The sequence below is a fragment of the Nansenia antarctica genome (assembly GCF_963989245.1).
Source record: "Nansenia antarctica genome assembly, chromosome: 4".
Lineage (NCBI taxonomy): Eukaryota > Metazoa > Chordata > Actinopteri > Argentiniformes > Microstomatidae > Nansenia > Nansenia antarctica.
Genome location: NC_137689.1, coordinates 70,311,073 through 70,323,572, shown reverse-complemented (window position 1 = coordinate 70,323,572; position 12,500 = coordinate 70,311,073). Strand labels below are relative to the sequence as shown.

The following is a 12,500-nucleotide window of genomic DNA, read 5'->3' as shown; positions in this document are numbered from 1 at the left end:
GTGAAACTCACTGCTCAAGTTCTCCCCACCACCCACACTGTCAGATAGCTTTTTGATACTTTAGCTGGTTAGCATCGGGGATTGGAGGAGACAGTCACGTGTGTTGGTAGGTCAGAGGTTGCAAGCGTCGAGGCTCGGTCAGAGCGACTTGAATTGCGGGGCGACTGTTTGCAACAATGTGTTGTATGTACGGTGTGTGTTGGTGTTGTGTAGGTGTGTGTGTGCGGTGTGTGAGCTGGTCTTCAGACTGGGGTCTTATATATGGTGTGTGTAGGACCTGTAGGTCTTGTGTATGGTGTGTGTAGGTGTTGTGTAGGTGTGTGTACGGTGACCTGGTGACTGAGCGGGTCTCTTGGGGTAGGTCTTATATATGGTGTGTGTAGGTGGTGTGTATGGTGTGTATGGTGTGTGTAGGTGGTGTGTACGGTGTGTGTAATTTTAATTTTAATTTTTGCCATTTAGCAGACGCTTTTAATCCAAAGCGACTTACAATTATGAATTACAGGGACATTTCCCCTGGAGTAACTGAGGGCTAAGTGCCTTACTCAAGGGCACACTAGTAGTGGTGTGGTTTCAGGCGGGATTTGAACTCACAACCTTCCGATCACAAGTCCAACTCACTATCCACTAGACCACCACTACCCTACGTGTAGGTGTGTATGGTGTGTAGGTGGTGTGTATGGTGTGTAGGTGGTGTGTATGGTGTGTGTAGGTGTGTGTATGGTGTGTGTAGGTGTGTATGGTGTGTATGGTGTGTATGGTGTGTATGGTGTGTGTATGGTGTGTGTAGGTGTGTGTAGGTGTGTGTATGGTGTGTATGGTGTGTGTAGGTGTGTATGGTGTGTGTAGGTGGTGTTTATGGTGTTGTGTAGGTGGTGTGTAAAGTGTGTGTATGGTGTTGTGTAGGTGTGTGTAGGGTGTGTGTAGGTGTGTGTGTATGGTGTGTGTAGGTGGTGTGTATGGTGTGTGTAGGGTGTGTGTACGGTGTTGTGTATGGTGTGTGTAGGTGGTGTGTATGGTGTTGTGTAGGTGGTGTGTACGGTGTTGTGTACGGTGTTGTGTAGGTGGTGTGTATGGTGTGTGTAGGTGGTGTGTATGGTGTGTGTAGGGTGTGTGTACGGTGTGTGTAGGTGTGTGTACGGTGTGTGTAGGTGTGTGTACGGTGTGTGTAGGTGTGTGTGTGAGCTGACCTGGTGACTGCGCGGGTCTCTTGGGGTACGTCTTACTACGGGTTCGGACCACCTGCAGATCCGTCCGAGGGAGAGCGACACACTGATCCCTCCCCATCTGCATGGCCGTCTTCCCACTGGAGGGAGAGAGGGATGGAGGAGAGGGAGAGAGAGAGGGAGAGAGAGAGAGAGAGAGACCCATATAAACATCTTTCTACAGCAGATGTTTCTCTGTAGTTGACCTGTCATGTGTCAGACTGTCATCATCAAACACTGTCCTGACACTCCCACAGCAACATGCCCTGACATACATCCACACTCCCATCAGCGCCTCGTCTACTATAGTCTGACAGAGAGAGAGAGAGAGAGAGAGAGAGAGAGAGAGAGAGAGAGAGAGAGAGACAGAGAGAGAGAGAGAGAGACAGAGAGAGAGAGAGAGAGAGAGAGAGAGAGTCTACTATAGTCTGAGAGAGAGAGAGGAGAGAGAGAGAGAGAGAGTCTACTATAGAGGAGAGAGAGAGAGAGTCTACTATAGTCTGAGAGAGAGAGAGAGGAGAGAGAGAGAGAGTCTACTATAGTCTGAGAGAGAGAGAGAGAGAGAGAGTCTACTATAGTCTGAGAGAGAGAGAGGAGAGAGAGAGAGAGTCTACTATAGTCTGAGAGAGAGAGAGAGGAGAGAGAGAGAGAGTCTACTATAGTCTGAGAGAGAGAGAGAGGAGAGAGAGAGAGAGTCTACTATAGTCTGAGAGAGAGAGAGAGAGGAGAGAGAGAGAGAGTCTACTATAGTCTGAGAGAGAGAGAGAGAGAGAGTCTACTATAGTCTGAGAGAGAGAGAGAGAGAGAGAGAGAGACAGAGAGAGAGAGAGAGAGAGAGAAAGAGAGAGAGAGAGAGAGAGAGAGAGAGAGAGAGAGAGAGAGAGAGAGAGAGAGAGAGAGAAAGGAGAGAGACAGAGACAGAGACAGAGACAGAGAGAGAAAGAGAGAAAGACAGAACGGGAGAGGGAAAGAGTGAGAGAAAGAGAGAATGGGAGAGGGAAAGAGAGAGAGAGAGTGAGAGAGAGAGAGAGAGAGAGACAGAGAAAGAGAGAAAGACAGAACGGGAGAGAGAAAGAGTGAGAGAAAGAGAGAAAGGGAGAGGGAAAGAGAAAGAGAGAGAGAGAGAGAGATGTTGAACATGGAAAACTAATAGTCCAGGGTCAGTAGATGAGGTCAGGACTCTCTTCCTCCTCCACCGCAGTAGTGTACAGTAGTGTACTGTAGTGTGTTGTAGTGTGTTGTAGTGTGTTGTAGTGTACTATAGTGTGTTGTAGTGTACTATAGTGTGTTGTAGTGTACTATAGTGTGTTGTAGTGTACTATAGTGTGTTGTAGTGTACTATAATGTGTTGTAGTGTACTATAGTGTGTTGTAGTGTACTATAGTGTGTTGTAGTGTACTATAGTGTGTTGTAATGTACTATAGTGTGCTGTAGTGTACTATAGTGTGTTGTAGTGTACTATAGTGTGCTGTAGTGTGCTGTAGTGTACTGTAGTGTCCTCCCTGCATTATTCAGTCATCCCACTTCTCCGCGGCGCTGACAGAGTTAGCGTGAGCGGTAGCGCAAGCGTCAGCGTTAGCCCCCCTTCAGCTCCGTGAAGTAAAAACAGCCTCCATTATTCATGACGCTAGGGGTCCTAGCACAGATACCCGCTGGGAGAAGTCCTCGTACATTTACCACCGTTGTCTTAGGAGATGGATGCCTCCCTCTCCCAACCCGAAATGAACAGATACTGGAAGTGATAGTAGAAATATGTTGTTCCCCGCTACCCCATTGTATGATGGATTATTTTCACCAAAACAACCTCTGTGAAGCTCTTTCCTTACAGATGATCAAAAGAAAGATAATGCTGCCTATGCTTTCAGCTGAGTTTCTCATACAGTGTGATTTAATAAGGTATTAAAGGTATTGTAGTAATAGCTCACCTGTAGCGATGTTTGGATCCCAGGGAGCCAAACTTTGATAGTTTTCTTGTTAAGGTGTTGACATCGTTTTCTGGCATTCTAGAAGAAGCGGCGACATGGATGCTGCATCACAACGGAATCATCTCGATTCAATTACAGTCACGATATAACAATGCATTCTAACAAGAGACAAAATGTCAGAATAAATAAGACTATCTGGTACTATACTCTCCAAATGCTTTCATTTTGAAAGCAATGCTTTCATTCAATAGCACCATGTCACACACGGTGCTATTGAATGTTTCTACATTATTCCACAGGTAATCCTGTATTATTTTGCTCTTTATGCATTTGCAATGTGTCACGCTAATTGAAATGTAAATTGAAAAATGGCGTCTTTCACAAAGGTGACCTATGATGTGGGTTTGAACTCTGAATTGTCTTTGTAGTTTTAATAATCTGGAACAAAGAACAGAGCTCATAACTCATTGCTGCCATGTTCCAGGTTCTCTCCAGCCACCAGAGTAGCAGTTCTCTTGTTCTTTGCTTTAATGACGGGATTCAGCTAAAACACCACTAAGAGCATTTGGGCTTCATTAAAATGCAACGCTCTGAGAGAAACACAAAGGCTGAGTGTGTGTGTGTGTGTGTGTGTGGGTGTGTGTGGGTGTGCATGTGTGCGTGTGTGTATGCACCTGTATATGTGTGTCTAGTAGTATGTATGTATGTGTGTGTGTGTGTGTGTGTGTGTGTGTTTTGCGTGTGTGTGTGTGTGTGTGTGTGTGTGTGTTGTGAGGGGGTATACTGGGCGGTACATTATTCCATTACTGTACAAGGAGGAAGGTAAAAACTGTGGCTGCTCGTCTGAACGACTCTAGCCACTCAGCCGTGTTTTAGTGACACGACCAACACCACTACAGCTGAGGGAAGGCCCACGACCAACACCACTACAGCTGAGAGAAGGCCTCTCTCACACAGCCCAGTCAGACTCACTGGACCTCCCCGTGGAACAAAACACACACTGTTGATTGAGAGAAGGATGGAGAGATGGACGGGGAGATGGATGGAGAGAAAGTCCTCAGGAGGATATCGAGCCGCCCAGTAAATTGGCCCTTGTATCACTCTATCTGTGTGGGGCGCGTAAGTGGTGTCTATAAGTGGTTGTATGAGTGTCTATAAGTGCTTACACAACATGCCGTATCCATATCTATGGCCTTCTTTATATAATATATCTTATAATAACATTTAGCTGACGCTTTTTATTCCAAACGACTTACAGTGCAGTATATACAATTATGGTCCTAGCGGGAATCAAACAGCCTAAGTGCCGCAGCCTTAGTGTTGTTAGCACTGTGCTCTACCAACTGAGCCACATCTAATTGCAGCAGACTGTATTCACCGGCCTGTAGCGTACGCTACCTGCTTTTAGACGGCTATTGTTAGATTCTATTCTGTTGAGTTGCCTAGCCGCTACTTCCTCATTGGTTAGTGCCCTCACTGCATCATTCCCCTCAACCCCCCCACCCCCCCCCCCCCTCTCCCTTCAGCCCTAAGCCCAGGGAGGGTAACCTGTCAAGACCTCTCTTTTAGCCTGCCTGCTGCCTCCTGGACTGTGGTGTTGTGTGTGGGGGGGGGGGGGCTGGGGGGGCTCTGCGGACTTGTGGGTTTCACACGTGGATTACCAGAGTAAATCCGCTGCTCCCAGCCTCCGCAGGGTACAGTAAGTCTGCTGTGATTAGGGCCTCGCCGGGGTCAGACCTGCCAAAAGGCTGCTGGTTCAGGTTGATTAGGGACCGAGGCGGCTCCTCACGGTAGCCACCGGCCCCCACAGCCCCCACAGCCTCTCATAGCTCTCACAGCTCTCACAGCTCTCACAGCGGTGAGGCAACCGACGGTCTGAAGGACCGGGCGTCCGCCGAGCTCTCAGGAAGGGAGGGAGGGGAGATTTACTGTCTTACTGAAGGGGAAGGTGACGGTGTTAAGCTTTCTACCTCAGGGGATGAGAGTGGAGGAGAGTGGAGTGGTAGGTGTTTGTTAGGTGGTGGTGGTGGAGGGTGGAGTGGTAGGTGTTTGTTAGGTGGTGGTGGTGGAGGGTGGAGTGGTAGGTGTTTGTTAGGTGGTGGTGGTGGAGGGTGGAGTGGTAGGTGTTTGTTAGGTGGTGGTGGTGGAGGGTGGAGTGGTAGGTGTTTGTTAGGTGGTGGTGGTGGAGGGTGGAGTGGTAGGTGTTTGTTAGGTGGTGGTGGTGGAGGGTGGAGTGGTAGGTGTTTGTTAGGTGGTGGTGGTGGAGGGTGGAGTGGTAGGTGTTTGTTAGGTGGTGGTGGTGGAGGGTGGAGTCGTAGGTGTTTGTTAGGTGGTGGTGGTGGTGGAGGGTGGAGTGGTAGGTGTTTGTTAGGTGGTGGTGTTGGAGGGTGGAGTGGTATGTTAGAGGGTGTAGTCGTGGTGGAGTGGGGTGATGGTGTTGGCATGTGACAGTTTGATGAACTGGAGGTGAGATAGTCTGGGTGTTCACCTGTAGAATGTAGAGTGTGTACAGCTGAGGAATGTGTCATGGTGGGACGTTTACCTGAAGATATGAGTGACTGTTTGTTTGTTTACCTGAAGAAATGAGTGACTGTTTGTTTGTTTACCTGAAGATATGAGTGATTGTTTGTTTGTTTACCTGAAGAAATGAGTGACTGTTTGTTTGTTTACCTGAAGATATGAGTGATTGTTTGTTTGTTTGTTTGTTTACCTGAAGAACGTGTGGTGCTCGACACAACACTTCCAGAGATGCTTGCAGGCCGTCTTGTTGGGGGCCTCAAAGAAGAAGGACGTTTCAGTGCACTGTAAATAAAGAAAAACTCCACTTATCACACAAACACTACACACATCGCACTCAGAAACTCAACCAATCGCTAGCTAATTGCTAATGTTACTTGTTATCATAATCATTCGTTTGCACGGCAAAGGAAATGTCCTCATTAATTCTGAGAACAACAAGGTAGATAATTGCAGTAGCGTTGGGTTGTTCCTGGCGGGCCACCGTACGTGTCTCTTGTCAAATGAACCATTAAATGTGTTTCTCAGGAGTTTTGTAAATGAAACAGGTGCTGTCTTAATCGCTCATACGAGATGGGTTGAGCTGGATCATTAGGCGCCAAATGGCTTTTAGAAAGAGCTGATACTCTTAACAGTCTTATATCATAGAGGCGGTCGCCCAGAGGGTTTCGATATTAAAATGAACCTTCACTCTGATGTGATAGTGGAGTATTATCAGTAATGGGTCTCTAACAGCTCTGTGCTTCACTGCCTCTCTATCCACTCCTTAATGAGGCTCTCCCCCATCACTGCCACAAAGTGCCCAGAGATCCTAAATAAACAAAACAAAACATATTATTCTATAAGCCTGATTCCATGCTTTCTTTTCAGAGCAAGACTCACAGGTCTAGAGTAGACACCTCATCTCAATAGAGAAAGAGGCTTTATTTTAATTGACATCTTTTATTTTTAACCAGATAATTGACTGAGAATGTGTTATGCACTGGGACAGTACATGGGCATTATGAAGACATGAATACGGAGATCAAGTTACAACAAAGATATTTTACAGTAAAAGCCCTGGCGAAAAGAGAATGGATGAATGTGCCAATTAAAAGCAGGGGATGATTAAGTGGCCATGATGGTGTGAGAGCCAGATTGGGTATTTAGCCAACATGCCTACTCTTCAGATAAGTGTCATAGATCTTTAACGACTCAGGAGGCAGTGGTTTTACCTCAGTAATCTAATCTAATCTAATCTGATATGAACTAAGCATGTCCCAAAAACCCCCAAAGGTTCAGAATGAACCTGTGCGTTTTAGAGATCTGTGTGTAGTTGTGTAGCATTTCCTCCCACACCTCCACAGCTTGTGAAGAAGGCTGCACCCATGTCACATACTCATAATCTGTCAACTCACATCTTTTCCCACGACTCGAAGCTCAAACTGGGTTTCCTTGAAATGCACCTTAGTTATCCTTGGCCTGAAATGTTAAGATAACACAACGATATTGGCGTGAGTCAGGTAAGATAATAAAATGTTGTACATTGGGTAGTTACATAAAACATAAAGCAGTGAATATTAAACACTGTAGGGATATGTCACGTTAAACACTGCATTACAGTTATCAAACAGTTGTGAAACAAACAGAACTCAAAGTGGGAGCTGGTAGGACCAATATGTCCAATACTCGCCTGTGGAATATGAACATTCTGTAATACACCCAGCAGAAAGACTAACATATTAACATAACATATTAAATACTAACATATTAACATTATATAACACACGCACCAGAAATACTAACATAACATATTAAATACATATTAACATATGAACATTGTATAATACACGCACCAGAAAGACTAACATACTAACTTAACATATTAAATACTAACATATTAACATTATATAATACACGCACCAGAAATACTTCCCCACTTGACTCTTGTTCTTGTAAACAACAACTCCAATAGGTGTCAGACCCAGGAAGTACTCCGATTGGTTCTCCCCCTGAAACAAGCAGCATCAGTTCAGACATCGTTTACATAATGCCCGTAATGGCAACAAGGTCAGAAAAAATAGCGAATGTGGAACATTTTAATAGCAACGTGATGAGTCATCGTGAGTCTTCATTCGCTGCTCTAACAAGTGACCCATCGTTTACGTTGTTACATGTTTGACATTTAGCGGATGCTTTTATCCAAAGCGAGTCAATTATTAGTCTAAAGTAAGTGAATCATCATCATAAGAAGAAGAAGAAGAAGAAGAAGAAGAAGAAGGAGGGATAAGAAGGAGGAAGGATAACTTTCTCCTTTTTTAATGTCATTGTCTACTTACGAACACGGGGTGAAGGTCGACTCCGTACATCTCCAGTGTTTTGGCAAGGCCTAAGTAATTGACTTCAGCCTCGGAAGGAACCTGACCCCTGCACATAGGAGGTTATCTCATTAGAGGAGCATCTGGCTGGCTTTAAATCACATAGAGAAGGACACCACCATCTTGTATCTCCTGGTCAATGTGAACACTCATTTACACTTTGCTCTACTGCTGTTTGCAAATACTACCTTTGAGACATACCATTATTGTTGCACATTGCACATACCTCTTTTTGATATAGCCTCTATTTATACATCTGTACATACCACACTGGACATACGCTACCTTAACTGTACATTCCTCATACCTATATACCTCGAAACTACCGTACTTGCCATACTACCCGTACCTATCATTATCATTGTCATGTTTTATATCATGTTTTATACCACTATTTGCACTTCTGGTTAGATGCTAAACTGCATTTTGTTGTCTGGTACTTTAACTCTGCAGTCTGCAATGACAATAAAGTTGAATCTAATGTCATCTAATCTAATACAGCTACAAGCATACGCACACTGTATCAGACTGGATTCTAGAACAACTTCAATTCAAACACCGCCTCTTCTTGGAAGATTACACCTGTGCAGCATACAGACACATGCCCGCAGTCTCCACATAACACCAGGGTATCAACAATGACTAACCAATGAGGAATGAAACAACACAAGTTGTTTATGGCATTGAACTTCACCCCTTGTGACATCATTACTGAGATGGGAAGGTGTGTAGTTCAACAATCCTCCTGTCTGTGATAAATACTGAATCCAGTGCCATCCCTCTGGCTGACCTTGGCCAACAGGGTCAATTATGTGTCAAGAGTCACAGAACTACAGCGCTCAATTATCCCTCAAGGAGAGATAGAAGACTATCGATTCAGCCTGAAGAGGTAGGACACACAGACACACACACACACACACACACACACAGATACAACCTATCACACTGATGTTGTAGAGCTGCTCTACCTCAGGCGTTGCATTGTGCATTTGTATTCAAGGTAACGACAAATAAACCAGACTTGGGCTTGACTCGGGACTTGTCTCACCCCGTCTGTTACTGTAGAAATAATTGTTTTCCGTGTTCCTTCCTGAGTTCCTCGAATTCCACGTGAGAGAATGTTTGACCAGGCTCCGGTCTGAGGTAATGTTGGCGTATTACTGATTAACCCGTGCCCATTCAGAAAGGGTCATGTTTGGCAACCGAAGGCATGCAGTCGCACGGACCACAGGTATGGACCAACTCCCTGTGTTTGATTGATTTCTGAGAGAGTGAAAAGGCCCGGGTATCTCAAGCACCATTGTCTTAAGACCTAAAAACCCACCTGTTCAGACAGGCTTTTCACGTACAGGGGCTGTAGGTGTATGTGTTACGGTACATGTGGGAATGCGGTACATGTGGGAAAACTAGGGTTAGGGTTAGGTGCTACGGTGCTAGGGTTAAGGTTAGGGTTAGGGTTAGGGGTAGGGTTAGGGTTAGGATTACGGTTAGGGTTAGACATGTCAGCATGTACCAAGTCGACGTAGCACCTAACCCTAACCCTAGTTTTCCCGCATGCACCGTATTCCCACATGTACCGTAACATTATGTACTGTTCTGGGACTGTCCTCTGGACTGTTTTTACTTTCATATTTTCGACCTCCAGGCTTACATCCAGACTTATTTTAAGTTCGACTTATCGAAATAAGCCTGGATTTTTCCTTTAGCAACCTTGATGGAATACCCCCCCAGAGCTGCAATAAGGATACACATTTCTAGGGACGTGTCAGAATGTTTATGCAAAAGGCCTAGGACTCTCTGACTAGGTAAACACGGTATTATCTCCTAGGTATTACACGGGTAAGCTCCTGACTGTGTATCCTATAGCATTATCTCCCTCTTAGTGTTGGAGGTTGACTCCACACCCCCCCCGCCTCCTCTCTGCCCTGCTCCTGAGCTGTCCATTGATCTGCTGAGCACACACATTAGTAACACAAAGCCCCCCAACTCGTTCACTCTGTTCAAGTGTGACCCCCTAAGCTCCGCACTCATCTTCTCCTCCTCCCTTCTACTCCTCCTCCTCCTCCTGAAGACACACTCTCACCCCTCGCTTCCCTATGAATCCCTTTAGGGATTCCCCTCACAGGGTCTTTATGGGAAGGCCGGCCTGAGATGATTTCCCGCGTGACCCGTATTATTAATAAATGCAGAACGGAGCAGGGAGTTATTTACGGGCGCTCTGGGGATGCTCTGGGGAGGTTGTGGGGAGGTTGTGGGGAGGTTGTGGGAGGCTGGGGATGCTCTGGGGAGGTTGTTGGGGAGGTTGTGGGGAGGTTGTGGGGAGGTTGTGGGGAGGTTGTGGGGAGGTTGTGGGAGGCTGGGGATGCTCTGGGGAGGTTGTGGGGAGGTTGTTGGGGAGGTTGTGGGGAGGTTGTGGGGAGGTTGTGGGGAGGTTGTGGGGAGGTTGTGGGAGGCTGGGGATGCTCTGGGGATGCTCTGGGGAGGTTGTGGGGAGGTTGTGGGGAGGTTGTGGGGAGGTTGTGGGGAGGTTGTGGGGAGGTTGGGGGGAGGCTGGGGATGCTCTGGGGATGCTCTGGGGAGGTTGTGGGGAGGTTGTGGGGAGGTTGTGGGGAGGTTGTTGGGGAGGTTGTGGGGAGGTTGTGGGGAGGTTGTGGGAGGCTGGGGATGCTCTGGGGATGCTCTGGGGAGGTTGTGGGGAGGTTGTGGGGAGGTTGTGGGGAGGTTGTGGGGAGGTTGTGGAGGCTGGGGGGAGGTTGGGGGGAGGTTGTGGGGAGGTTGTGGGGAGGTTGTGGGGAGGTTGGGGGGAGGTTGTGGGGAGGTTGGGGGGAGGTTGTGGGGAGGTTGTGGAGGCTGGGGGGAGGTTGGGGGGAGGTTGTGGGGAGGTTGTGGAGGCTGGGGGGAGGTTGGGGGGAGGTTGTGGGGAGGTTGTGGAGGAGGTTGTTGGGGAGGTTGTGGGGAGGTTGTGGAGGCTGGGGGGAGGTTGGGGGGAGGTTGTGGGGAGGTTGTGGAGGCTGGGGGGAGGTTGGGGGGAGGTTGTGGGGAGGTTGTGGAGGCTGGGGGGAGGTTGGGGGGAGGTTGTGGGGAGGTTGTGGAGGCTGGGGGGAGGTTGGGGGGAGGTTGTGGGGAGGTTGTGGAGGCTGGGGGGAGGTTGTGGGGAGGTTGTGGAGGCTGGGGGGAGGTTGGGGGGAGGTTGTGGGGAGGTTGTGGAGGCTGGGGGGAGGTTGGGGGGAGGTTGTGGGGAGGTTGTGGGGAGGTTGGGGGGAGGTTGTGGGGAGGTTGTGGGGAGGTTGTGGGGAGGTTGGGGGGAGGTTGTTGGGGAGGTTGGGGGGAGGTTGGGGGGAGGTTGTTGGGGAGGTTGTTGGGGAGGTTGGGGGGAGGTTGTTGGGGAGGTTGTTGGGGAGGTTGGGGGGAGGTTGTTGGGGAGGTTGTTGGGGAGGTTGGGGGGAGGTTGTTGGGGAGGTTGTTGGGGAGGTTGTTGGGGAGGTTGGGGGGAGGTTGTTGGGGAGGTTGGGGGGAGGTTGTTGGGGAGGTTGTTGGGGAGGTTGGGGGGAGGTTGTTGGGGAGGTTGTTGGGGAGGTTGGGGGGAGGTTGTTGGGGAGGTTGGGGGGAGGTTGTTGGGGAGGTTGTTGGGGAGGTTGGGGGGAGGTTGTGGGGAGGTTGGGGGGAGGTTGGGGGGAGGTTGGGGGGAGGTTGTGGGGAGGTTGTGGGGAGGTTGGGGGGAGGTTGTGGGGAGGTTGGGGGGAGGTTGTTGGGGAGGTTGTTGGGGAGGTTGTTGGGGAGGTTGTTGGGGAGGTTGTGGGGAGGTTCTTGGGGAGGTTGTGGGGAGGCTGTGGGGAGGTTGTTGGAGAGGTTGTGGGGAGGTTGTGGGGAGGTTGTGGGGAGGTTGTGGGGAGGTTGTGGGGAGGTTGTGGGGAGGTTGTGGGGAGGTTGGGGGGAGGTTGTGGGGAGGTTGGGGGGAGGTTGTTGGGGAGGTTGTTGGGGAGGCTTTGGGGAGGTTGTGGGGAGGTTGGGGGGAGGTTGTGGGGAGGTTGTTGGGGAGGTTGTGGGGAGGTTGTTGGGGAGGTTGTGGGGAGGTTGTGGGGAGGTTGTGGGGAGGTTGGGGGGAGGTTGTTGGGGAGGTTGTTGGGGAGGCTTTGGGGAGGTTGGGGGGAGGTTGTGGGGAGGTTGTTGGGGAGGTTGTGGGGAGGTTGTTGGGGAGGTTGTGGGGAGGTTGTGGGGAGGTTGGGGGAGGTTGTGGGGAGGTTGTTGGGGAGGTTGTGGGGAGGTTGTGGGGAGGTTGTGGGGAGGTTGTTGGGGAGGTTGTGGGGAGGTTGTGGGGAGGTTGTTGGGGAGGTTGGGGGAGGTTGTGGGGAGGTTGTGGGGAGGTTGTGGGGAGGTTGTGGGGAGGTTGTGGGGGAGGTTGTTGGGGAGGTTGTGGGGAGGTTGTGGGGAGGTTGTTGGGGAGGTTGTTGGGGAGGTTGTTCGGGAGGTTGTTGGGGAGGTTGTGGGGGAGTTGT

The 12,500-nt window shown here is 49.1% G+C and overlaps 1 protein-coding gene across 1 annotated transcript in view; it reads right to left on the bottom strand.

Moving 5' to 3' along the window:
* The window catches only part of epb41l4a (erythrocyte membrane protein band 4.1 like 4A), a 59,983-nt gene that overhangs the window by 14,481 nt on the left and 33,002 nt on the right, over positions 1 to 12,500 (bottom strand). Inside the window, exons 7-12 of the mRNA XM_080528848.1 lie at positions 7,966 to 8,053; positions 7,550 to 7,638; positions 7,045 to 7,108; positions 5,841 to 5,932; positions 3,131 to 3,208; positions 1,191 to 1,306 (exon numbers count right to left, since the gene is read on the bottom strand). Coding sequence (XP_080384974.1) covers positions 1,191 to 1,306; positions 3,131 to 3,208; positions 5,841 to 5,932; positions 7,045 to 7,108; positions 7,550 to 7,638; positions 7,966 to 8,053 — 527 coding nt within the window. The remainder of the gene's footprint in view (positions 1 to 1,190; positions 1,307 to 3,130; positions 3,209 to 5,840; positions 5,933 to 7,044; positions 7,109 to 7,549; positions 7,639 to 7,965; positions 8,054 to 12,500) is intronic.